The 25,704-nt window shown below is 39.8% G+C and overlaps 1 protein-coding gene across 1 annotated transcript in view; it reads right to left on the reverse strand.

Annotated features, from left to right (window-relative positions):
• The window catches only part of FLT4 (fms related receptor tyrosine kinase 4), a 380,521-nt gene that overhangs the window by 204,561 nt on the left and 150,256 nt on the right, over positions 1 to 25,704 (reverse strand). The window contains exon 2 of the mRNA XM_073621068.1: positions 12,296 to 12,392. Within this exon, the coding sequence (XP_073477169.1) occupies positions 12,296 to 12,392 (97 nt within the window). The remainder of the gene's footprint in view (positions 1 to 12,295; positions 12,393 to 25,704) is intronic.

The raw sequence follows: 25,704 nt of genomic DNA on the forward strand, positions 1-25,704 counted from the left end.
ACCAATGGCAGGAAGCTGGGCATGTACTTCAGAGTTCAGGGGGGTTAGGGGGCCACTCACAAGTAAGTCTACCCTTTACCTATACATTTTGCAGTACATTACCTTATGGGGGGAAAACAATTGCAATACATATCACATTGTTGGTACTCTCACTGACTACAATAGAACTGCATGTTACAGAGGTGAGTCACCTTGACTAGGCATGTAGCTTTAAAATATAATTTAGAGCCTAATGCCGTGTACACACGAGTGGAATTTCCGACAGAAAAAAAGTCAGACGGGAGCTTTTCATCGTATATTCCGATCGTATCGGACTTTTTACGTCAAATTCTGACGGACCTAGAAAGAGAACATGTTCTAATTTTTTCCGACGGAACCAGTTCCGGGAAAACCGCTTGTCTGTATGCTGTTCTGACGTACCAAAAACAACGCATGCTCTGAAGCAAGTATGAGACGGAAGCTAATGGCTACTGGCTATTGAACTTCCTTTTTCTAGTCCCGTCATCCATGTTGTACGTCACTGCGTTCTTGACGGTCGAACTTTGGTGTGACCGTGTGCAAGACAGCTTGAGCGGAATTCCGTCGGAGAAACCTTCAGAGTTTATTCCGACGGAAAAACCGCTTGTGTGTACACGGTATTATGCTGGAGAATTGTTTGTTGCGTTCGTCTTTGTTTTTTTGTCTGCACTTCGAACAGCAAACAACGAATTGATAAGAAGCTGACACAGCCAATTTTATCCATACACTTTTTGACTGTTACGTGACAACTCCCAAACTGCTTGCAGTCCCCAACTTTCATATACAATACCTGTATCTATACGTAGTGACTTTTTAACAAATCAAAGCTTTTTTTGCTTATTTTTTTTATTATGTCCTGCTTTGCAGAGCAGTTCCTTAGCACAGTAGTTAGTAATACAGATGACTATTCTACATTCCAAGGGCAAGTTTCCCTAGCTTCATGAACATGGAGCTGGGCTTGCCTTTTCACAATGGATGTGTTCCAACGTTATAAAATTTTATTGGATTTAAAATGTAAAATCTGGTTTATAACTTTCTTTGCGAGTATGCTTTAGATTAACTAAAACAACTCCTTAGGAGCAAATAAATCTCCATATATGCAACAAAAAGAATTAAAGTGTATCCAAAAATGTTATGTTTAGTTTTGGATAGAGTAGTGAAGGGATAGAGCCATTGCTAGTTTTTGTTTTGTTTTGCTGTCTGTTTTCTTTTGGGGTTATTTCCCCTTACATCCTGTTCCAAAGACCAAGCAGGAAAGCGTGACAGCTGTCACCAGAACAAGTATCTGATTTGAAAGATTTGCCCTCTATCTTTGTTCCATTGACAACCATAGCAATTTGGATCTTCCATCACTTTTTGGCTCCATGACAATGGCCACTAGGACAAATACAGAGACTGGACATGTATCTCCCAGCAGGGACATAGGCAGCAATAATTTAAAAAAAAGACAGAGGTTCTAATGCATTGCTTTTCTACCCAAAAGTAAAAATATCCAGAGATACTGTACACTTTAATTACAGCTCAACTCAAAACTGTAGCACCAGTTTTAAGTAGAGCTGTCATTTTGAACAATGGTCTGGACAAAAATGTCAACGCTATTTCCACCATCTAGCCATGAAGCTGTTAAAGAGAATATTGTTTAAATTGGGGAAAGTGAAATCAAAACTAATTCTCACACTTGATGAGTTCCGAAAATTTAAACTTTTCAATACTTAGTGTATCCAGAGTTATACTTCCAAAGAAAACTGGGAACATTTTCAAATTCAATTTATTACTGAGCTGGAAAAACAGTGCCCTCCACCTTGGATCCTGGACAGGCATAAATGATTAGTGAAATATTTTTCTTTTTTTTTTCTCTGGGATATTAGGTCCTGAGGCTAGGATCAGAAAGCAGTTAGCAAGCCAAGGGCTCTGTTTTGGAGAATCTGAGCACCTGAAGTTCATGTTTACTGACAAGGTCTATAATTGACTTCATAATTATGCATTTCATCAAATTGTGAACTTTAAGTTTCATACTGTAACTTTTAAGATAATGATATAACTTTCACAAAAAAAAAAAAAAAAAAAAAACTATAACTGCTCATAAATGTAGATAACACATATAATTCAATTAGAATAGAGCCTACAGTTTAGGCTACCATGTTAGAGGGCCTTTATATAAGTTTGAAGGTCCAAAATCTTCACCTCCGTACTTCTCTGCCAGCCTTAACAGGAGTCATTCATTCTCTACAGACGTGTAGTGAAGAAGGGAGGTTCCCGCAGGACACATTACATATTGCTACAAATCTGCATATCAGCTGACTAAAATACATCCCATATACTCCCTGCTAACTCCTTGCTGGAGCTGAATTTTCTATGCTGCAGGCAGTGCCTAGGGAAACAGGGTTAGAAGGTACAGCGCCAAACTTTAAAATATTTGAACTGTGATCAGTTTTTTCCTTTGTGGTCAAATTCAGCATGGAAATTATAGGCAAACAAGGGTGCAGTGGATGCTGGGAGTAGTCAGAAGACTTTTTATGGTTTCAGAAACCTGAAATAATCTCTCCTTGCTCATTTGTTGTTCTGTAAAGTTAAAATGTACTTACGAACGTACTGTATGGCAGACATTATACTGATTACTGCGCATTTTTGCAGTCATTTTTGCTGAAATAACCACATGGCAAAAGGGGTGGCACTTGTAAAAAAAAAAGGTATAATATCTCATGTGTGCCCAGGGCAGGTAGATGTCCAAATTCAGCTCAGACATTGAAATATACAGCCATGTCTTCAGGGTAACTGCAGGGCAAATCTGTAGACTCAAGGTGAATAATGCAGAAAAGGTCAGTTTATCTTTAATTGTTTATTTTATTTTTTAACTAGTTATTTTTGTATGGAGTTATGGAGTTCTATTTTAAATAAGTTTTAAATTGCACATATGCAAGACAATTTTATGATAATGCCCAACAAGAGGGGGTGTAGGAAGCTTTTGGCTACAGTGACATCATTAAAGTAATAACATCAACCTATACGGAGAGAATGGAAGCTGCTATTGCTAACCTGTGTTTCTGAAAACTGTGTTGCTAGCTGTCAGTCCAAATGACTTAACCCTTTGAGAAGCACTCACCGGGACCAAGTGTGTAGATCATGAGTTCTGACTTTACACTGACATGTTGATTTGCATGCTTGTTCTAAATCAGTGAATTAGGAAGTGTTGAGGGCAGAAACAGCCAAAAAATTCTTAGGTCAGATGAGTTTCATACTCAGGCTGATGCATCTGTATGTTAGGCTGACCTATAGAGCCCTGACAAAGCTAAGGGATGTCAAGTTACTACCAAAATCAGTGAGCTTACGAGTCTTCTGATAAATGTAAAACTGCTGTGTTTAGCATTTTACACTAATGTAAATGTAATTAACCCAGAGGAGAACCCTTGCAATACTACCAAGATATGCCAACTAAATCCCTAGAATTAACAGTAAACATATCTAAACATATCATATAATACAGATTTTATTATATTTATCTTTCAATATAATAAATTATTGGAACTACATTTTGGGCAGAGATTTTGTTGCCATTTTTTGACTATTGTAACAAAATAAAGTCAAGCGGGAAGGGGATGGGGGAATTTTTTCACCAAAATTGTCTGACATAATTTATTGTCAACCTCTAAAAGTAGTTTCCAATGTGACATTTACATATTCCTTTCTTATGGTTCCATATATTGATAACTGTATCAGTTTGTTGTTTTGTAACTATTAATAAGACATGTTTTTAGGCATAAAGACTTGTTGGTGAGAGAAAAACAGCCATTCAGAAGCTCTTCTGTTTCTGAACTACGAAAGTGCAAATTTTACAGCTCCTCCAACCATAGTTGGAGCCTGGACCTCGACCTGGAGCAGCTGCCTGATGAGTATAAGAAATTAATTCCCAGATATGTAGCTTCTCTATGAACATAGGTTAGCATGGGGAAGGTGGTTCCGAACTCTAGGTCAACTTTAGTTAAAAACCAGAAAAGGGTCTAATGTTTGATTACAGATAAGTGAAATGGGTTCCCTATTCATCAGCTTTACATGATCTGGTGTGACCTCCACAGCTCCCTATTATACGGGGTAGCTCTAAGGGTTCACGTAGATATCCAGTATGGATTTATTAAAATTGATCAAAGATCAGTGGGTACAGATTCATGAAAAATAAGAAACTAGCCCTACAGTTAATTCATTATTCAAACATTATAGTGAAAAACAATATTATAATATTATATAATTATAATAGGCTAATAACTGTAGTGCTGGTTTATTTTTTTCATATTTAGAAACACTAGGGTGTGTTGCATCACCAGCAGCTGGGTTCCTATGTTATAACTGATTAGTTTATACAGGTACAGATTCATAAATCTATACTGGACCAGTCATAGACTTGTGGCACTCTCATTCGTCACACTTTCTGTGGTCAGGATTTAACACCACATGACTGCTTAACATACTGCTTGCTGCAAAGACAGAAAAGTCTGTACTTTGACATTTTTGCAACAGGAGAGTTGAGCTGGATCTGCTGAATAAAAGATGGATAGATAGATAGGTTATTGGATACAGTATACCGTATATGTTTCCACCTTCTGCAGCAGGCAGTTTTTTTTAGATCCTTGGCTGCTAAAGTGTGTGGCTTCTATGGTAAAAAATGTTACAAAGAAAAATAAACTTATCCAAATCTTTCCCAGAAGCAGTTGACTTTTAAAATAGTAATGATTAAATCAATGTCAACACAGCACAATGGAGAAAATGCTTTAGTTTCTCTCATTCATGCAAGTCAAGCAAACTTTTGGGTAACATACTTTTTTAATAAAAATTAAAAAAAAAAGTTTGAAACATTTAAAGTAAACCTGTACATTGTCCATGCAGGGCAGCGCAATGAGCTTACTTTAATAGTGTCTCCATCAGCTTTGCATATTTACCTTCCCTTTGTTTCTTCTCCAGTCAGTTTGACTATTGGGAATCATGTACTTAATTTCCCACCACAGGACACTGCCTGGCTGCTAACCAAGTTGTAGACAAGTAGAGGTCCACATAAGAGTTGCACCAGCTACTGGTGGAGTGTCACGTGGGCTTTCCTTTATAAGGTGGGTAGATCTTGAGCTTAGGGCTCTTCTAGCCGGGAGACAGAAAGAGAAAGGGAAGGCTTGCTTGGGGTGTTCACGTTTCCCCCCTTGGAGAAGGATCCCATATATGGAGCTTGCAATAGGAGAATAAGGAATGTGGATTTAAAGACAGAGAGGCCTGCAAGAGAGAGAGAACTTAGTGTGTCCCCTTTGTTCTGTGCGAGAGGGTCTACTGCACCAGTGGCATGCTCACCAATGCCTGGGGCCAGTTGGAGCCTGCGGTCATGTGAAAAATCAAACTTTAAGGCAGTTCCCTGACTCAGAGATGAGCCACCTGTGTGCAGCAGTAATATACAGGGTTCCTTAGTGAAATGTCTTGTCCCATGTCACCACACACTTGTAATTAAGATTTTTGCATTAGGAGGGCATGCTTAGCTTGCGCCCACTCAGCCAGTCCAGTGCCCTCTGTTCCCTTACTCCCAGGAACAGCACATAATGGGCCCCATACGTGCTTATTATTATTATTCCAGCAACCTTCTTCGTTGATAGTTCCCACTCTCAGCGACCCGGACCCCTCTCCTTTAGTAAAACACAGGAGGCCGGATCCCAAAAAGCCCACGAACTTGTCCAAAGAAGGCGGTGAAACATTAACTCCTTCTCCCTGACCTTGGCAGCCAAACTAGTTAACTCACTGTAGGCAACCTGCCTAGGCAAGGTGCCTGTGAAGGTGCAAAGATCTCTTGCTGAAAGCCACAAGCTATCCAAATACCTATAGGCCTTAACCTTAAACCAATATTTGGAGAATACTAATGCTTTTATTTGGACTGTTCTGTTCTTATTGATGATTTAACCAAGTAAATGCATTTCAGTGCAGCTATATAACGCTGTGTAAATATCTAATGAAGAGGAGTGTCTATTACTGGGGAATGGAGTGACTTTTGTGTTTTACTAGTGCAAACCTGGTTGGCTCTAGAGTTGGTTGTAAAGGGGGAAAAGGAGTCCCCCACCTGATGATGAGAGAGTACCTGAGGGTGCAGCATGCATCAGGTGGCCCGAGCCCCCACATCTCATGGGCCCTGGATGGTCAGCTAGATTACTAAAGCCTCCCTCTGAACCACGTATCAAACATGGGCCCATATTTGTGAGTACTTCAGGTACTCCAGGTGGGAAAGGGTTAATTGTGAGAACTGTTAGGTGACCAGGAAGATGGGAAGAAGAGGCCTAAGGCCACTATCTGTGCAAATTACAGTACCTGTATGCTGAGGTGGTGACCCAGCTGTGAGTGTTAGCCAAGTGAAAAGTAGCTGGGTACCTCCCACACAGTAATGTTATGACTTGACTCATTAACTCTCCCTCGCTCCTGGCTGCCGACTGACAAGGTTGGAGAAGAATGAGGGTAAGGTAAGTATCTGCAGCTGTGGTACCTTGGAGTAGCAAGCCTCCAAGATGTACAGTATATAGTAAAACCTAGAATAGTTTGACAGATTAAAGTATATCTAAAACAATAACTTATTTTTTTCACTTTGGATAGAGTTGAAAAGGGATTAAAATAATTTTTTCTTAGTATCTCAATAATGAAATTTCCCTTCACTTCTTGCCCTTTAGACTCAACAGGAAGGGAGAGGATATTTTTTCCAGAGCAAGAGAAATCGACACAGTAACAGGAACCATTGCCCACCCTTGAAGTTTTCCTCCCTAAAGTCAAACCTTTGGATCTACCCTCATTTTCATTTGCATTGACTTTGGTGGCCAGGGCAATTATAGAGAGTGAATCCCCCTAATTAGACAGCAACAAAGACCTTCAAAAAACAAATCAGCCCCACCAAGGGGAACACTTCGGAGTCACTTCTTTTTAGATGAAATGGTTTTCACTCCCACTCCTGTGGGGCCATATCTTGTGTAAAAGTTCCACAACGTTGCCCCCAATTGCACTTTGCTCCCAATGAAGCTGCTGCAGCTGCAATACAGGTTGTGCTTGCTGCAACTAGTTCCCATATTACACTTTATGTTTCAGAACCAATCCAGGATACACCAATATTTCTGCTTTTTGCAGGATTAGTATTTTTGCGTATTTCATATTTTATGGAATTTTTTTATTTGCCTTTTTGATTTTGGATTGTTTGCATATATGTTTCTTTCACCTTTTTGAAGTGGAGTTAATTCTAGTTAGTTTATTGGGTTGGGGATGATATGGCTTCCCAAATCATCACGGACTGTGGAAAAGTTAGCATTTCATTTGAAAATCAAGGTCCATGAGTCTGGGGGAAGAGTGGAGAGGCACAGAATCCAAGTTGCATGAGGTCCAGTGTGAAGTTTCCACAGCCAGTGATGATTTGGGGAGCCATATCATCTGCTGTTGTTGGTCCACTGTGTTTTATCAAGTCCAAAGTCAGCTCAGCCCTCTACCAGGAAATTCTAGAGCACTTCATGCTTCCCTCTGCTGACCAGCTTTATGGAGATGCTGATTTCATTTTTCAGCAGGACTTGGCACCTGCTCACACTGCCAAAAGTACCAATACCTGATTTAATGATTATGGTATCACTGTGCTTGATTGGCCAGCAAACTCGCCTGACCTAAACCATATAGAGAATCTGTGGGGTATTGTCAAGTGGAAGATGAGAGACACCAGACCCAACAATGTAGATGAGCTGAAGGCTGCTATCAAAGCAACCTGGGCTTCCATACCACTGCAGCAGTGTCACAGGCTGATCGCCTCCATGCCACGCCGCATTGATGCAGTAATTCATGCAAAAGGAGCCCCAACCAAATATTGAATGCATACTATACTGTAAATTGACATACTTTTCACTAAGCCAACATTTCTGTAGTAAAAATCCTTTTTTTATTGGTCTTATGTGATATTCAAATTACTGAGATACTGAATTTTGGGTTTTCACTAGCTGTAAGCCATGCTCATCAAAATTAAAAGAAAGAAATGCTTGAAATATATCACTCTGTGTATAACGCATCTATATAAAATATATGAGTTTCACTTTTTGAATTGAACTACTGAAATAAATTTACTTTTTGATGATAGTCCAATTTTATGAGGTTCACCTGTATACAGTATATAATATATTGCTTAATCACATTGCCTTTTCATTTATGTTGTTCATGAGTTTACAGGACACGTATGTGAGCATCAGCCACTAATATTTGTTTATTTATAGCTATTTATATCTATGGGACAAAAAGTGAAGGGCAATCTCCAGACACAGATGGCCAAAAAAAAAATCTGACGGGGTTATAACCCTCCCTTACTCTATCCAAAATAGAATAAAAAGTTTTGCCTACAGTTCTTTAAATTCAGAAAATTGCTGTGGTCTGGAAAAAAGGGTAAAAAAACCACTGGTACCAAATTGGTTAGATGACACCAGGCCAGGTTCACATTTGTGTGGCCGCGGGTTCATGCCTGGGGTCAGATGTGTCCCTGTTCACTGGTGCAGATGCAATTCAGGTCTGAATTTTTGCCTGAATTCACACCTGAACCGGACCCAAACACGTACAATCCGAACAGTGGCTGCCCCAGACAAGTGTGAGCCGGCTCCATTGACAGCAGGTTACACTCGCATGTCATGCGAATTGGATGCGAGGAAACCCACATTCAATTCACATATGTGTGAACCTGGCCTAAATGCAGCTTACCAATCCTTAGTTGTGGCTGCATTCATTTTCAGTTTTCACATTTTTAAGAACAAATTTTAACAGGTACATAAAATACCTGTTAATCTTGCCAAAAATGCCCTCATCACTTCTGTGAGCTGAACTGGATGCATTAAACACTATACTTTTTTTTATAAACTATTACTCTCCCAAACCCCATGTAATTGTGTGATGAACGAAGGCAGACATGCGTGAACTCCTGTCTGGGTGACAACCATGGCCCCCTCCATAGATACAGAGGAGTAATGAGCATATTCACCCAGGGACAGGGAGTGTGTAATTCTCAGGATTACCAGGTGAAAAGAAAGGAAACCAAATTAAAATAAGAAAATGAATGCAGTCACCAAATGTAAAGAATAATAAGCTGTGACATATTCATTTTTCTTTTTGGGTTTAAATACACATACTGGCAAGTTGTGGAGCGTGGTAATAAGATATAACCACAGTGACCAATAAAAATGGGATTCTTCGGACTTCTCTTAAAGGCTAAATGCTGGTTTCTGTTTGGTTGATATGAGTTACGGAGTGTCATTGCACTTCGTAGTGATAAGGTCTAAAACCGACACAACACATTAGCAGATGATCATATTTCATGTAAGGCACTTGCTAAATGATTTCACATATCCCAAGAATCACATGTTGAGGCATTTGTTTATAGATAGAAGTAAAAGTAGTACTTGACCTGCCAGTAATATCACTTTAGGGGCTTTTAGAAATCCTTGCCAGGTGTTGAGTTGAAGGAAAATGTATCAAAAATACCCATTATGCTCAAAATGCTTTGTTTTTTTGTGAAATTTGGAACAGGTTAAGGGAGGGGTCAACTTTCAAAGGGCTTGTGTTCAAAAAAAGAACAGTAAAAACGTTTAAATGGCGTGGCTTTCCATATAAGGAAAATATTAGTACAACCGTATGATGTAAAGGGACAGAAAGAATCATTGTATCCACACGTATAACAATTACATCTCTTCATGATAAATTTGCTTTCATTTAAATACTGTTGTCACTTTCAGAGAAGTGCTCAGCACTTCTCACTAGTCAGAAAGGTGAGAAGTGGAGGCAACCTTCATGATGTCCCAACCATTATTCTCCTAGTTTGTAATACCCAGGTGTTGTTGGGCAGCAGGTGCTACCTTCACTGACTGGCTCTAAATCATACAGAAGACATCTTACATTTTTTATTGATGCCACCTGAGCATGACATGAAGGGGTATCTACATTATGACCCAGGTACACATTATAGACTACAAGAAAGTTCAAGGCATGAAAAAAAGTCTGCTCTTCACATCTATCTATCTATCTATCTATCTATCTATCTATCTATCTATCTATCTATCTATCTATCTATCTATCTATCTATTTATACACACATTAGTGACACAGTTAAAGGCAAATATGATTGCCTCTCTGCCTCTGGTAGACTCAGCCACAGGTTTACAACGTATTTGCGACCCCTAAGCCTGTAAACCCAGAAAGTCAACTGCAAGAAATTTGCAAAGGTCCGAGAAAGATTTATCACTGTAGATGAGACAGATTACTACTCTTCACAATAGTGTCCAAGGTCTGCCCCCATACACACCTTTCATCTCAATGTTTGTGGGTGACCAACCGTCCTCAACACTGATGTAAGGAAAAGCTAGCACTCCAAAAATATGTAATAAAACACTTTTACTTCATCAGAAAGCAAAAAATTATGCAACATTTCAAAGGTATGTGCCTTGCAAAATAGGTTCTGTTTGCCCTACAATATTTTGGAGTGCTGGCCTTTTTTGGAGAAATTTCACTTTTAACAGATGTATAATTTAAAAAGAAGTATACCCAAATCTTTTTTTTTTTTTTGGCCATACTTCTCTTTATAGTCACAGAAGTACAATTTACTATTTGCAACATTTTGAGATTTACCATGTACCTTTCTATGAAACGAGATTTACTATTTACCCTTTTATGAAATATTATCTATATTACTACAAGATGAATTGAAGTACCTACTGATTGTCTCCATGTTAGCTTTTTATATTTATAAGTTTGCACCATGTTTGAAATCAAGTTCATGTAATGGAATATGCAATAAATTATTATTTTACACAATTTGTATTCCATGAAATGACTTGCCTCATCTAAAGTCCCCATGACCACTGTTCGTTGTTTGTATACAACTTACTATTGTACTTCTATGACCCAGAGTCAGTTGATAGCAGACTATTGTGCGCTATCAGTTGACGAGACAGAGCTGCTCCAGGTTTGGGAAGGATCCCGACAATATTTGAGGACCCACCTGTCCGCCGGATTGACAGCAGGCCCCACCTTTCAGCGTGCAGCCTTGAGCTGGACCCAGCTAAGCCCACCTCCTTCCCAGCCTGGAGGAGCAGACAGTCACTGTTCTTCACTCCATGTAAACCAAGAACTGACTGATCAGCAGACTTGGTGTCTGACAGCTACAGTGTCACACTGATGCTGCAGCATGAAGGTGAGTATGTGTTTTTTGTAATCCCAGACTTCTCCCCTAATGCCGCATACACACTGCTGGACTTCCCGACAGAAAAAGTCCGATGGGAGCTTTTGGTCGGACATTCCGACCGTGTGTATGCCCCATCGTACTTCTTCTGTTGGCATTTCCGACGGACTCAGATATAGAACATGTTCTAAATCTTTCTGCGGCATAAGAAGTACTCCGAATTAGGTTTCATTCTGTCCTAGTGCTATTTTGAAGTAGCTGAGGGAGACTCGAGGGAGACTCGAGCTGTAACCTTGTAGTAAAGCGGTTGCACATATAGTCTCTGCTTCTGCTTACCATTGCCCTGCTGTGTGATAGAATTTTTTTTATAACAGGGATTTATATAGCAGCATCAATTTCTGCAGAACTTTACACATATATATTGCACATTTACATCTTTCCCTGCCCTCAAGAACCTTATGATCTAAGGTCCCTAACTCACATTTATACATACAAATGCTAGGGCCAATTTAGACGGGAGCCAATTAATCTACCAGCATGTCTTTGGAGTGTGGGAGTTAACCCACGCAGGCACAGGGAGAACATGCAAACTCCAGGCAGGTAGAGTTGTGGTTGGGATTTGAACGGATGCCTTAGTGCTGCTAGGTAGAAGTGCTAACCCCTTAGCCACTGTGCTGTTCTTAATGAATAAATGTCTTCCAATGAAGGTGGTAAAAAAATGTTCTTGCTAGCTTTGTCCACCACTGTTTTTTTTAGCATGTGCACTATTCAAATATCATCAGTAACAGAAACAAGGTTAGTCCATGTTACATGTATCAGCCAATTCACAGCTTTCCTTTCCTTGACCTAATGCAAAATAATATTGCAACAGGGATTGCTTATCCAAGGAATATCCGATTGCCTTCCCCTGGATCAACTGTAGGTATAGGATTCTGTATATGGAAGCTTTCTATTTCTTTATTCTGTTTATTTATTTATTTTTCTATTGGTTGAACTTGATGGACTTGTGTCTTTTTTTAACCTAAAATATGTAACAATGGTAGAATGAAAGGAAGAATCTGTTTTATCCCATCCATACTGTCTTACCTGCAGGTGATACTTAATGTGTCATTCACGTTGATCACAAGTTCATCAGTTACAATGTCAAGAACAGGCGGGGTCGAAAAATATCCGCTTACCAGATCTGAGAAGAAGCATAAAAAGAAAACATAATAGTCAAACAAACATATCTCTCAAATTAAGATTTAATGTTTCAAATTATATCTGCTAATTGAGCAGCTACGTCCTCACCAGTAAAACAGCTCGCCAACTCCCATCTGTGTCAACATCTTTAAAAAAGTTAAACAAAGTTGTATTCTTATTTAGGCAGCAATCCTGGGGAATGTTTCACATCAAAAATACCACTGTGGCACAGGCTCTGAATGTTGCAACTAATGTAGTCTGATGCTAATGAATCTTGTTGGAAAGCCTAATAGCATTGTATGTTGGATGGAGGAGGGAATTATTCCATCCATTACATGTGATTTCTCTGTTGAAGAGTAATTTTCTTGTCTACCAAATCAAGGCACCCAGGCTGTGTTTTTATTTCTTTTCCCAGACTCTTCTGAATATGTGTCATTTTGTGTGATTTTGGCTAAATGAACCAGAGAGAAACTTTCAACACCAACGCCAGTTGTATGCAGTGATGGAAAACAGAGGTGTAAAGTAGATTAATGATGTACTTGCAGCCCTATGCAATAGACCTACTGTTTCAAAGTGGACCGGTCTCCCCATCCATTAATGCTCAGATATTTTGTATCTTTATACCATGATATTTTTTTAAATGTACTGTCCCTTAACAGAAAACTTGGCAATGTGTATTGAGTCTGCATACCTTACTTGCCTAGGACTTTTGTTTTTTTAATCAGTTAGCCTGTGTTCACAAATGCATCCGGTGTCCATGTCAGTCTGAAGGCATTTTGCAGTTTAATTGTAGCAGGGGCAATTGGACCCTACATTCACACCTATGCGCTTTTTTCTGCATTTTCAGTTTTGCAGAAATGCACTACAGTCCATTTAACATGGTTTCGCATGGAACACGGTGCATTTTTGGAAAGAGTCAGGGAGTTTCTTCTCGCAGCAGATTCCGTTTTGCGTGTGTTTCCCTTTAAAAACACTGTATATATCTGGTTGCTAAGGAGTGGACCAGGAAGCCAGTCGCCGCGTCCTTAACAACTGATGAGTCATTAGCTGTCAGTGGAGTTCCCTGTTGACAGCTGAATGTAAAAAAAAAATTGCAGGCTAAACAATTAGAGAAAAAAATGGCATGGGGTCCCCCCAAATCCAAACCAGGCACTTTGGGTCTGGTATAGATTTGGAGGGGACCCCACACCAAAATAAAAAAAATGGCGTGGAGTCCCCCCCCCAAATCCATACCAGGCCCTTATCTTAGCATGCAGCCTGGCAGGTTAGGAAAGGTAGGGGACAAGTGAGCGCCCCCTCCTGAACCATACAAGACTGCATACCCACAACATGGGGGGTGCTTTGGGGCAGGGGGGATATGCCCCCTACCCCAAAGCACCTTGTCCCCATGTTGATTGGAACAAGGGCCTCTGCCCCACAACCCTGAGCTGTGGTTTTGGGGGTCTGCGGGTTGGAGGCTTATCAGAATCTGGAAGCCCCCTTTGACAAGAGGGTCCCCAGATCCTGCCCCCCCTATGGGAATGAGTATGGGGTACATTGTACCCCTACTCATGCATCAAAAAAAAGCGTCACATAGAAACAAAAACACAAAGACAGTTTTTGACAGTTCCTTTATTGTTGAGGGCAAGCAGCCTGGTATGGTTCAGGAGGTGAGAGAGGAGGGGGCGGCTCGCTCGTCCCCTCCCTTTCCTGATCTGCCATACTGCATGCTTGGATAAGGGTCTGGTATGGATTGGGGGGGGGGGGCACGCCATTTTTTTTATTTTAGAATTGAATATACATAAATAATGGGCCTGAAATGTCTCCTTATTGCCAGGTTTTGCAAAGATGAATGGGGGCAATTGAAAGGCTAACTCACTCCACAGTTTTGAATGTGTAATTTTTTATCTTGTACCTCCAGGTAAGCCTATAATAAGGCTTACCTGGAGGTACAGTGAATATCTCCTAAACTTGCACTGTTTAGGAGATATTCACATGGGATGCAGCCGTGATGTCACCGGTGCATGCACTCTAAAGGGACGGCATAACCATGGTGTACCTTTAGAGCTCCATGCTGCGGCCCTGACTCCTACACACATGCATGGGAGTGGCATCATCGTGGCTCGGCCATTCATACAGTCAGAGCCCGCGAACCCGGAAGGAAGAAGATGGAAGCCCTGGCAGGTGTGACAGTGCACCGCTGGAGGGCTTCGTTTTAAGGTAAGTATGCCATAATGTGCATACTAGCACAATATAACATTAACTTGCAGGTGGACTTTTTTTGTTCTTTAAGGACTTTCTTAACTCTTTAATTGTCACCTCCATTGCATTAAACAAAAAATAATTGCAATTCTAACTAGAAAGTATTTTGTTTTCTAAAGTAATTGCCAGATGTTTTTTATTTAATAAAATACAGTGTTCAACTTTTTTTAATACTTTTTTTGCATTTCAGTTCTGCTGATCTCCCTTTCCAATACTGACTTCATGTTATTGAACCAGAAAAGCTTCTTAATGGTGATAGCAGTGGAACATGACTGTGCAATATGTGTCATCGTGTTCGCTTATAATCTCCTTTGGAAACACATGTAATGGGGTGATAACTTATGAATAGCTACCAGAGACACAGCATTCTCACCCCATAACAAGACGTGCCTTCATGGACACCTGATATTTTTTTAATGGAAACTGTAGGTTCGAAAATATTGAGAAATGACATTTAAAATTACATAATGACATGTCAAAGATGTTACAAGATTTTTTTTCTTTTTACTGGGTTTACATATACGTTAACAAAATTAATTAGGTAATGCTTATTGTATCACGTCCCAGTTAAATCAAATTTGTCAGGAAAGGTAAAGTAAAACTTTAACTGCTTCACCAGTAAAAATAATTGCATGACAATATCTAGCTTGCCAGTACTTTGGATTTATGACTAGTGAATGCTGAAATGGATAGGAAAAATCCACCTATGCTTAGATAGATTTACAATCTAGTTGCCAACAGGGCGGCGATAAAAGCCAAAAAGCCTCTCACCTGTGAAATATGTGGCATTAACATGAGTCAGGCAATAGACTAGAAGGATGGATGTTTTCCAGACTTACACAGAGTGCCAACCAATACAAAGCAGATTTATTAAGTCAAGCATGGGAATACGTGGTTTGGCAGGTATGGTTTAATGAAAAGGCTCTATTTAGTAGCTCTGCCACACACCGATTCAGAAATTAGTTGGGTTTAATATCTATTAAAGCCAGCTGCTCTCTACGCTGCCTGTTGCCAATCTCCATGCACATAATGTAATTCTTGCCTTATATACATTTTTAGAAGGGAATGTTAAATACACTTCATTCCTGTTAGAAAAATTATGACACTTGTGAAATTAAAGAACTTGTCACTGACTGGTTAATGGTGGCTTGGAATAATAGAGCCAAGAATGACGACATCTTATTATAGCTGTATATAAAAAAAATCTCCTAATTGCTAGTTCAGATTACATGCAAATTGCCTGGCAATGACAGCTAGCAAGCTAATGTTGATTAATGAGGTTTCACGTACTGGTCCATCCACCATCATAAGGCTTTATGTGATTTCAACACAAAGATCCAAAATGAGAATTGAAAGGAACCCACAGGCATGAAATAATTAGTGCTTGATTTTACCTGTTTTGGCCACATTTGTGCTTAATCTTGAAGTGGTTTTAAACCCAAAACCAAAAATGGAATATATTGCAGTTTATCAATCATTAGATGTGGTGGCTGCATAAGTTTCCTTTTTTTAGGGTTTTTCCCTCTGCTTTCACCTGGTGATCTGGCAAAATTACATGCCTCTTGCTTTAGAGTACCCCCACTCTGGATGAAGGAACACGGGGGGGCACAGCAAAGAGCAGCATTGTCAGACTGGGGGGGAGAGTATGTTAGATGTAGTAGCAGATTTAAATACACTAACAAATTGAAGCCAAACTTCAGATCATGCTTTATAATCAGTTACCGCAAACAATCTTTTTCCTTTTGGGATAAAAGTTTTACATAAATAAATAAAAGCTGATCCTTGTAAACACCCCTGCCATTGTTAAATGGTTTGTCTCATCTCTGTAAACTGATAAAATCTGCAAGAGAACTGACTTACTGACTGGATCACCAGATGAAAATAGAATAAAGAAAGCCTGAAAAAGAAAACAAATCTAAGAAAAAACATCGACAAAACATCTAAGAACTGGTGAGCTGCAATACAATAAATGTTTGCTTTTGGGTTTAATACTGCTTTAATTTTTGTGGGCACCATCAGATATAACACATCAGCAGTTTACAGATCTTAGCAGAAATGGCGATTGGTTATCCTGAATACTTTTGGCCAGTTAAGCCAAATAGTAAACTCTGCGACACAAAAAAAAAATCTATATGTGTGTAAGACTAGAAGAATATTAATAATAAATCCACTGCTGCCACCTTAAAAAACCTAAAACAAGTTCCCATATACCAAATTAGAATATACATCCCAATTCAAGGAGGTACTGTGCTCAAATAAATAGGTCTTCTAGCATTAATCATTATAAATAAAATATTGAAAGTAATAATAATAAAAAAAACACCCTGTGTCATCACACGTGAACAGGTGACAAAATTAAACAAAAATTGTCCTCAAACAAATGTCCACGATATTCATTTTTTCTTATCAATATCCACTAAGTGTATTTTCCAAGCATCACGTGACTGTAGTGAACACACCACTCCCTTCTGGTTAAGCACTCACCAACCTAATATGCCTCTCATGTTACTGATCGGCACCCATCGTTTTTCTTATTCTGGGATCCCCCACAACTCTTCAAGTTCATAGGCTGCCAATTCTTCTCCTCACATTGCTCCACAGATATATGTTAAAGTAAAAGAAGGAACTTTCATAGCATTATACTGTATAAAACAACTTTCATCAAACAACTCCTGCTTCAGTATTCTAAAGTGCTGCCAGTGCCACCAGTGCCGCTGGATAACAGTGTACAGGCAGAGCAAATGGCGCTTCTCCCGGTCCTCTAACACATCACATATGGTCTCGATCGGCATCTGACGTCACTTCCGGTTGCCATGCAACTGACGCATTTCGTTATTATTATTTTTAATATCTGTATTTATATTGATTAATGCTGGATAGCTTTTGGCCAGTTACCACTGTTCCCATAATAGGTTGGTGCTAGAGCTGTCTGGCTATGGTCCTTTTTCCCTTCTTCATTCACATAAACATGCATGCTTGGTCGCTGGCTAAACAAAAAAACTAACTAAAAACTAACAGGTTCCTCCAGTCACACAAATTAGGTTTTTAAGTAAACATATTAAAAAATTGCTTTTGAAATTACATTAACATGTTAAAGCTTATATGAGATTTTAATGATTAGGTGTACATATATAGTACTTCAAATAAAGCAAAGCATTTTCTGATCGAATTGGGGATTATTGTAATGCTCCCAATAGTTTACCACAGAAATTCTCGCTGTCATCATGAAATATTTCACATTCTTTTGAAAACCACTTTCAGCATAAACCATATATTGTTACATTTGAAAGCCATTCCTGTGGCCACCTGGTCTGATTACGTTTCCAATGACCATTTAAATCCTCTTTTGAAACATCACCTAATTTTTCTTAATATATACAGTATATAGAAATACATATAAATTATGTAAATCATTCCATTATGGCAAAATAAACATACAGTTAGGTGATGTTTGAAGTGCAACATACTGTAGATCTTGTCATATAAGTAAGGCAACTTAAAAATAAAAGCATAATGTATTTTAAGTGAGCACATATTTGAGTTATTACTGTGTTTACCTAAAAATAATTTTAGATATGACTTTTATATTTTTTCATGCTTGCTCTTCACTATTTTTAAATGTAATTAAATTAAATGTGTAGAGTTGTGGATTACTCACTAGATACAAAGTGGATTACCTCAGTGACGGAACTACCAGGGTCGCAAAGGTCGCACTTTTAACCGGGCCCTGGCGTTCCGCCACTTTTGATGAGCTCCAGCGGGGTTGAGAGCGTCTCTCTCATTCAGCCCAGAGCCTGCACTCTCTCCTCTCCCTCCCTTGCATGGGTGGGAGAGAAGAGAGACGATCTGCTCCTTCTTCTCCCGCCCCTCTCCTCCTGTGTGCACTGTGGGAATTGTGAAGCTACTATAAGCATCTTAATTTGATCATTCACCCACTGGGCTTCACACTTCCCGTGGTGCACACACAGGAACCCCAGGGGTTATGCGGGAGGCAGAGTTCTGGGAGGATGTCCATGTACGCTCTCCCAGAACTGGAAGCCTGGGGCTCGGATAAAAGGAGGGGGGCCCTTCATGGTTTCTTGCACTGGGGACCTGAAGGTTCTAGTTACGCCTCTGGATTACCTACTGCAACTACACTGTGTAACTGCTTAAAGGAAATATATACAATAGTTACAGCATACACTTTCATTTTATAACATCAGCATTGTAATAAAAATATAGACAAAAATTATATTTGACAAGTTAATTTTTGCGTATTTGAAAAAAAAATCCTTTTATGTTGTGAGTTCTGTCTGTCATCTCTTTCCACAACAGTTTGGATTCCCTACATGCTTTGCAGCTTCTCCTCTGCTATTTACTTTAAATGTCTAAGGACTACATATCCCATGGTACCTTGCTGCCTGTAAGCAGTGATTCCTGCACTGACCCACCTCCTGAAACTCCTCTTCTCAGCAACTCTGTAGTTCAGGGGGCAAGCTCTGTGAAATGTGTGACACAGCAATGCCTATTCGCAGGGCATAGTGAATACATATCACCAAATTCAAGGAAGTAAATGTGTGTAAAAGTGTACAAACTTCAAGATTGTTCAGATTAATAGGAGTAGGCTAGAAATATTTTAAATACAATATAGAAATAAGTATTTGATTTTTGACCATAGATATGTTTTAAAGTAGACTTTCAAGCAAGATCCGCTTATTTAGTATGACCACCTCCCTCTTGCTAAAACATCGCATTAAACGGCAAACTAAAAAAAAACACCTTTCGGCGGAAAAAGTTAGCTAATACACTTACTCTTCACCCGCCTTCAAGACTGCAGGAGGTGACAACACATCTTGCTAGCAAGATTCTGGGAAATAGAAAGTAGCCTAAGGCTAGGTTCACATCTGTATCGGTAGTTCCCGCTGCGATCCGCACCTGTTCCCGCAGGCACAACCGCCACGGTCGTCAACTGTCATGAAATTCAAGGACAGTTTGTAAAATCCATGATTTTTACATCTGTCCATGAATGTCCATTACAGACATGCACTTTGCATGTCCGTAACAGACATTCATGGACAGATGTAAAATTCACAGATTTTTACAAAATGTCAGTGAATTTACTGACAGTTGGTAACCCTGGCCACCACCCGCACCGAAAAACATGCTGGATACGCAGGGGTGCCTTTAACCCTAATGGCATACCAGACACACTGGAAATCACACCCCCACTGGGACCTGCACTGCACTTGCACATGCGTGGCTGCGATTTCTAAAATGCTGTAGGGACCTTTTGTATTACAGGAGGCAGGGCAGCCCATTCATTTTGGCCCTAGCCTAAATCTCAAGATAAAATGCACCACAAAACTGGATGAAACTTGTTTTTGTGGAATTTAGGCTATTCAACATTTCCCAGGATCTTTCTCAAATAATGATGACATAATTTAACTTTTTTTTTGTAGTGTACTATCATGGGGGGGGGAGAGGGTCCAGACTAATTTTGATGCTTTAACATTTGCTGAGATAAGAAGTCTGCATTTCTAATGTGCTAGAATAGTAGGGATCAGAGGCACATACGTTAAAATATAATGCTAAAAAAAATATTTGGGATTTGCCAAGAAATCTGTTATTCTGTGTTATGGCTGTGCATATCCATCAGTTGTACCACAACTCTATTAGGGTCCACAATTATGCATTATACTAGGGAGAGCTGGGAGGTTTGGCTGTTGTAAATGGAATTTCTTTGTAAGGTATAACAAAAGGAAAAGTGGAGGGGGATTATAGTCACTATTGGGTTTTTAATGTTGTTTGTGCAAATCTACCCCACCCTGTTATGGAGATTCACCCTCACTATTTGTTCTTTTTACAGTTTTATAGAAGAGCATTAGAAGGGAAATCCTCCAATTGGGAAACTAGTTATGGACCCCTTGGTGACAACCAGGAATTCCCTCAATTTGGAGATATTTCTTCTCACTTCCTGTTTTGGCTATGGGGACAGGAAGTGATGGAGAAATCTCCCCAATGGGGCACAAATGGCAAAAAAAAAAACAGACAGGGGCTATAATTCTCCTTCACTCTGTTTAAAGTGCCCCCCCCCCATCTGATAATACCATTATGATTGTATTGTGTGTATATACATATAATTATCAATTTTTGCTGTATCGCTCATGCTGATGCACCACTTTTCACTTTTCTCCTTCCTCCTATCCTACGCCTTTATTTTCAAAATTTTAATTGTGGTCAGCTTCTTCTTTTTTGTTTTTTTACAGGCCCACCAATGACATCACTCCTGATCTTATGTATAGATGCAAACTGGTATAGAAGCATATGATATTGTTCAGCACCAAGCCACCCCAGATTATGTACGGTGCATGCGCCAAATCTCATGTGTCTTACATAATCTTGCGTGGCTTTTTATTCTTCAGTAAGCCTCCCTGATTCCACATGGAGCATACGCGAGATCGGGCAAGGTTTTCCTGTAGGGCAGTGATGACGTGACCCTCCCAGGGTGCACCTGTAGGGACAGGCCACATCACTATGGCCTCTGGGGAACCTGGAGCTGAAAAAAAAAAAGTATGTTTTTATCTAAGAAAAGGCTTATGTGATGTCTATTGATGGGCATACAGTAATGCATGCACCATCAAAATGTTCTGTTTTGGGGGTAAGATCCACTTTGAAATGAAAAAAAAAAAAAGTTGTGTCTTTGTTTCTACTTTAACTACAATGTAATGTTTGTTAAAACTTTTAATATGTACCACATTAGATTAGTTTCACATTGAGCTCCCCCAGATCCATACATTGTTTACAGTCTAAATACAATGTACATTATGCAGTAGTGGGCATTTCTTTCACTCACTTTATTAATTTTTGCTTATTTTACTGATTAATACTGATTGAATTATTGTAAATAGTTTAAGTGAGCTTGTAATTTTCGGGCTTTCCCAGCAAATGTGACTGATTTATACACAGCCAAATTGGCCATAAATAATTTTTCTGATGCATCAATCGTTTCCTACTTAATAGAATTATTACGTACAGTGGGGCAAAAAAATATTTAGTCAGCCACCAATTGTGCAAGTTCTTCCACTTTAAAAGATGAGAGAGGCCTGTAATTGTCATCATAGGTAAACCTCAACTATGAGAGACAAAATGTGGAAACAAATCCAGACAATCACATTGTCTGATTTTTGAAAGAATTTATTTGCAAATTATGGTGGAAAATAAGTATTTGGTCACCTACAAACAAGCAATATTTCTGTCTCTCACTGACCTGTATCTTCTTCTTTAAGAGGCTCCTCTGTCCTCCACTCATTACCTGTATTAATGGCACCTGTTTGAACTTGTTATCAGTTTAAAAGACACCTGTCCACAACCTCAAACAGTCACACTCCAAACTCCACAATGGTGAAGACCAAAGAGCTGTCGAAGGACACCAGAAACAAAATTGTAGACCTGCACCAGGCTGGGAAGACTGAATCTGCAATAGGCAAGCAGCTTGGTGTGCAGAAATTAACTGTGGGAGCAATAATTAGAAAATGGAAGACATACAAGACCACTGATAATCTCCCTTGATCTGGGGCTCCACGGAAGATCTCAGCCTGTGGGGTCAAAATGATCACAAGAACGGTGAGCAAAAATTCCAGAACCACACGGGGGGAACCTAGTGAATGACCTGCACCAGGCTGGGAAGACTGAATCTGCAACAGGCAAGCAGCTTGGTGTGAAGAAATCAACTGTGGGAGCAATAACTAGAAAATGGAAGATATACAAGACCACTGATAATCTCCCTCGATCTGGGGCTCCACGCAAAAATTATCACAAGAACGGTGAGCAAAAATCCCAGAACCACACAGGGGACCTAGTGAATGACCTGCAGAGAGCTGGGACCAACGTAACAAAGGCTACCATCAGTAACACACCACGCCGCCAGGGACTCAGATCCTGCAGTGCCAGACGTGTGCCCCTGCTTAAGCCAGTACATGTCCGGGCCCATCTGAGGTTTGCTAGAGAGCATTTGGATGATCCAGAAGAGGATTGGGAGAATGTGGTCAGATGAAACCAAAGTAGAACTGTTTGGTAGAAACACAACTCGTCGTGTTTGGAGGAGAGAGAATGCTGAGTTGCAACCAAAGAACACCATACCTACTGTGAAGCATGGGGGTGGCAACATCATGCTTTTGGGCTGTTTCTCTGCAAAGGGAACAGGACGACTGATCTGTGTACATGAAAGAATGAATTGGGCCATGTATCGTGAGATTTTGAGTGCAAACCTCCTCCCATCAGCAAGGGCATTGAATATGAAGCGTGGCTGGGTCTTTCAGCATGACAAACACACTGCCCGGGCAACGAATGAGTGGCTTCGTAAGAAGTATTTCAAGGTCCTGGAGTGGCCTAGCAAGTCTCCACATCTCAACCCCAAAGAAAACCTTTGGAGGGAGTTGAAAGTCCGTGTTGCCCAGCGACAGCCCCAAAACATCACTGCTCTAGAGGAGATCTGCATGGAAGAATGGGCCAACATACCAGCAACAGTGTGTGACAACCTTGTGAAGACTTACAGAAAACGTTTGACCTCCCTTCATTGCCAACAAAGGATATATAACAAAGTATTGAGATGAACTTTTGATATTGACAAAATACTTATTTTCCACCATAATTTGCAAATAAATTCTTTCAAAAATCAGACATTGTGATTGTCTGGATTTGTTTCCACAATTTGTCTCTCATAGCTGAGGTATACCTATGATGACAATTACATGCCTCTCTCATCTTTTTAAGTGGGAGAACTTGCACAATTGGTGTCCGACTAAATACTTTTTTGCCCCACTGTATGTACTTTTAAGAATCACTGCATGGACTCTTTCCTGCAATGTAGAGTGCTGTGTATTATAAGATCTGCTTATTTTACACAGGCAAATTTTGGCTTTGAGTTACCAGCCCATATAAAAAGCATTTCTCTGCTGAAATATATAGCAATTTGTAACAAAACAAAATGACTAGGTGAAATATTTGTCATGGTCTTATATTTATTGTCACCTGTAATCATGATATCTTGTATTTCTATTCATCTGATGACATGAGTATATTATACTGAAAATGATATACTATACTAAAACATTATTACTGGAATATTACTAATGAGTAGGCACATTTTTTGTGTACATAAACCAAAATTAAAGAAGGACTTTAGGCAGCCTTTACTTAATGTTTTATAACTTTAAGAATTTAACTGTGGAAGCAGCACATCTTGTGAGTTGCCTGAGATAACTGAGTTCAGTATACAGCATGGGATCCAGCATTCGCAAGATGCTGGATGGAGAATTTCCTGATGCCAGGGGGAAGTAAGTAGGCACTGTTAGGTCATCAGTAGATGGTCCTGCAATACTTGGCTAATGCATTAGGGACTGGGTGCTGACTCACACGGGACATGTTTAGAAAATCAATGATGCTCAAATGGAGGGAAGACCTCAAATCCTGGAAGAGGATAGCAGTATATAATACAATATGGTAGCAACATGCAACATGCATGTTAGTGAGATTATCAGGGTTAACTTTAACATTTTCATGTTTTAAATTGACTGTATGTAGTTCTGCTTTAACAAAGAAGCTGTGCTGCTTTACACGAGCCACCGGTCCACCGCCACGCAGGAAATGTGTAAAGGCTAAGAGGGGAATCAGTTACAGTGAGTGATATCATGAAAATCTGGCTCAAAGTGTGGCAATCCTCCACTATGTAAATGTCAAGAGTTTCAGAGGGGATTGAAGAATGTTTTAAATATATTTTTTAATACATATACACAGATCAAGTTAAATAGACCCTGCCAGTTCCATACAAATGCAAATGGCAATCTACTGCAAGAGAAGAGGGAGTAGAATCAACTCAGTCAAGGCCAGGGTCTCCTACCCTTCCTCTGTGTCCAGTGCTGCAGCCTCAATAAACCCTTTTCAGCATCCAACGCGTGTGTTGGAAGTTTCCCCTCACCCTGTGCTTAAGTTCCATCCTTTAACCTCTATGTCACTGCAACACACAGTATTAGATGGGGTCAAAGAATGGAACCACAGCATACAGGGGGTCACTGACACTCCTGACCAAAGATGTCCTATTTAGGCTGCAGCACTGGGAAGGAGGGTGGTTCGAAGATGTAGACCTCCAGAGAGGTGAATTTATTACTTCTTCTATTGAAAAGGAGTGTAATTTGGATTTGTTTCAGGACCTGACAAGGGCTCTGTAATATAAATAAGCTTATCTACGTGTGATTTTTTTTTTTTAAACTTGTCTCTATATAAAGTTTATAAGTACATATGTACATTATTACACATGCAGGCCCTGCTTCTAGATGACTTCTTTTACCAAATTGGGTCTCTTTGATTGCTATTAATAGACTCTTTGCAGTCATTAATGAAGTGAATTACCCACATTGCTGTTGAGAGTTAACTGACTGAGCCAGACACTATGAGATCTAGAATGCCTAGGCTTTTATTTTCATAACGTTGCTTGGGACAAGGTTTTTTATGGTACTTTTTTTCCCCAAAAAATGTTATGTGGTGATGCTGAGTTGTGCCCCATGAATTCTTCAACCACTTGCTGACTGCCCTATTGCACTTACTGCTACAGGGCAGCAGCTGTGGGCAGGATCACATATATATATATATATATATATATATATATATATATATATATATATACATGATTCTGCGCTTCCACCTGCAGGGGACACATGCGCACCTCCAGAGGGCCGCACCTGCTGTGATGATTCACAGCAGAAGCCGGTCTGCGGATCCTGGGGATTTCCGGCACCCGCCAATCATTAGTAACACCCAGAGAACTGAGATATGCATATGTAAACAAGGCATATTTCAGTTCTGACACGGTGGAAGTGACCGATCCTGTGTCTCTGCAAAGCAGGGACTAGAAGCGATATCTTCCCCTAGTGAAAGCAGCACACACAATACACAAAAATACTGGCTTCCTCAAAGTGTCAGTTAGTGTCCAATAACCAGCCACAATATCGCAGTAAGTCGCCGATCGCCGTCATTACTAGTATAAAAAGATAAAATAAAAAATTCCATAACCATATCTCATAGTTTGTAGACACTAT

This window comes from Aquarana catesbeiana, linkage group LG03 (assembly GCF_042186555.1).
Source record: "Aquarana catesbeiana isolate 2022-GZ linkage group LG03, ASM4218655v1, whole genome shotgun sequence".
In the NCBI taxonomy this organism is placed as follows: Eukaryota; Metazoa; Chordata; class Amphibia; order Anura; family Ranidae; genus Aquarana; species Aquarana catesbeiana.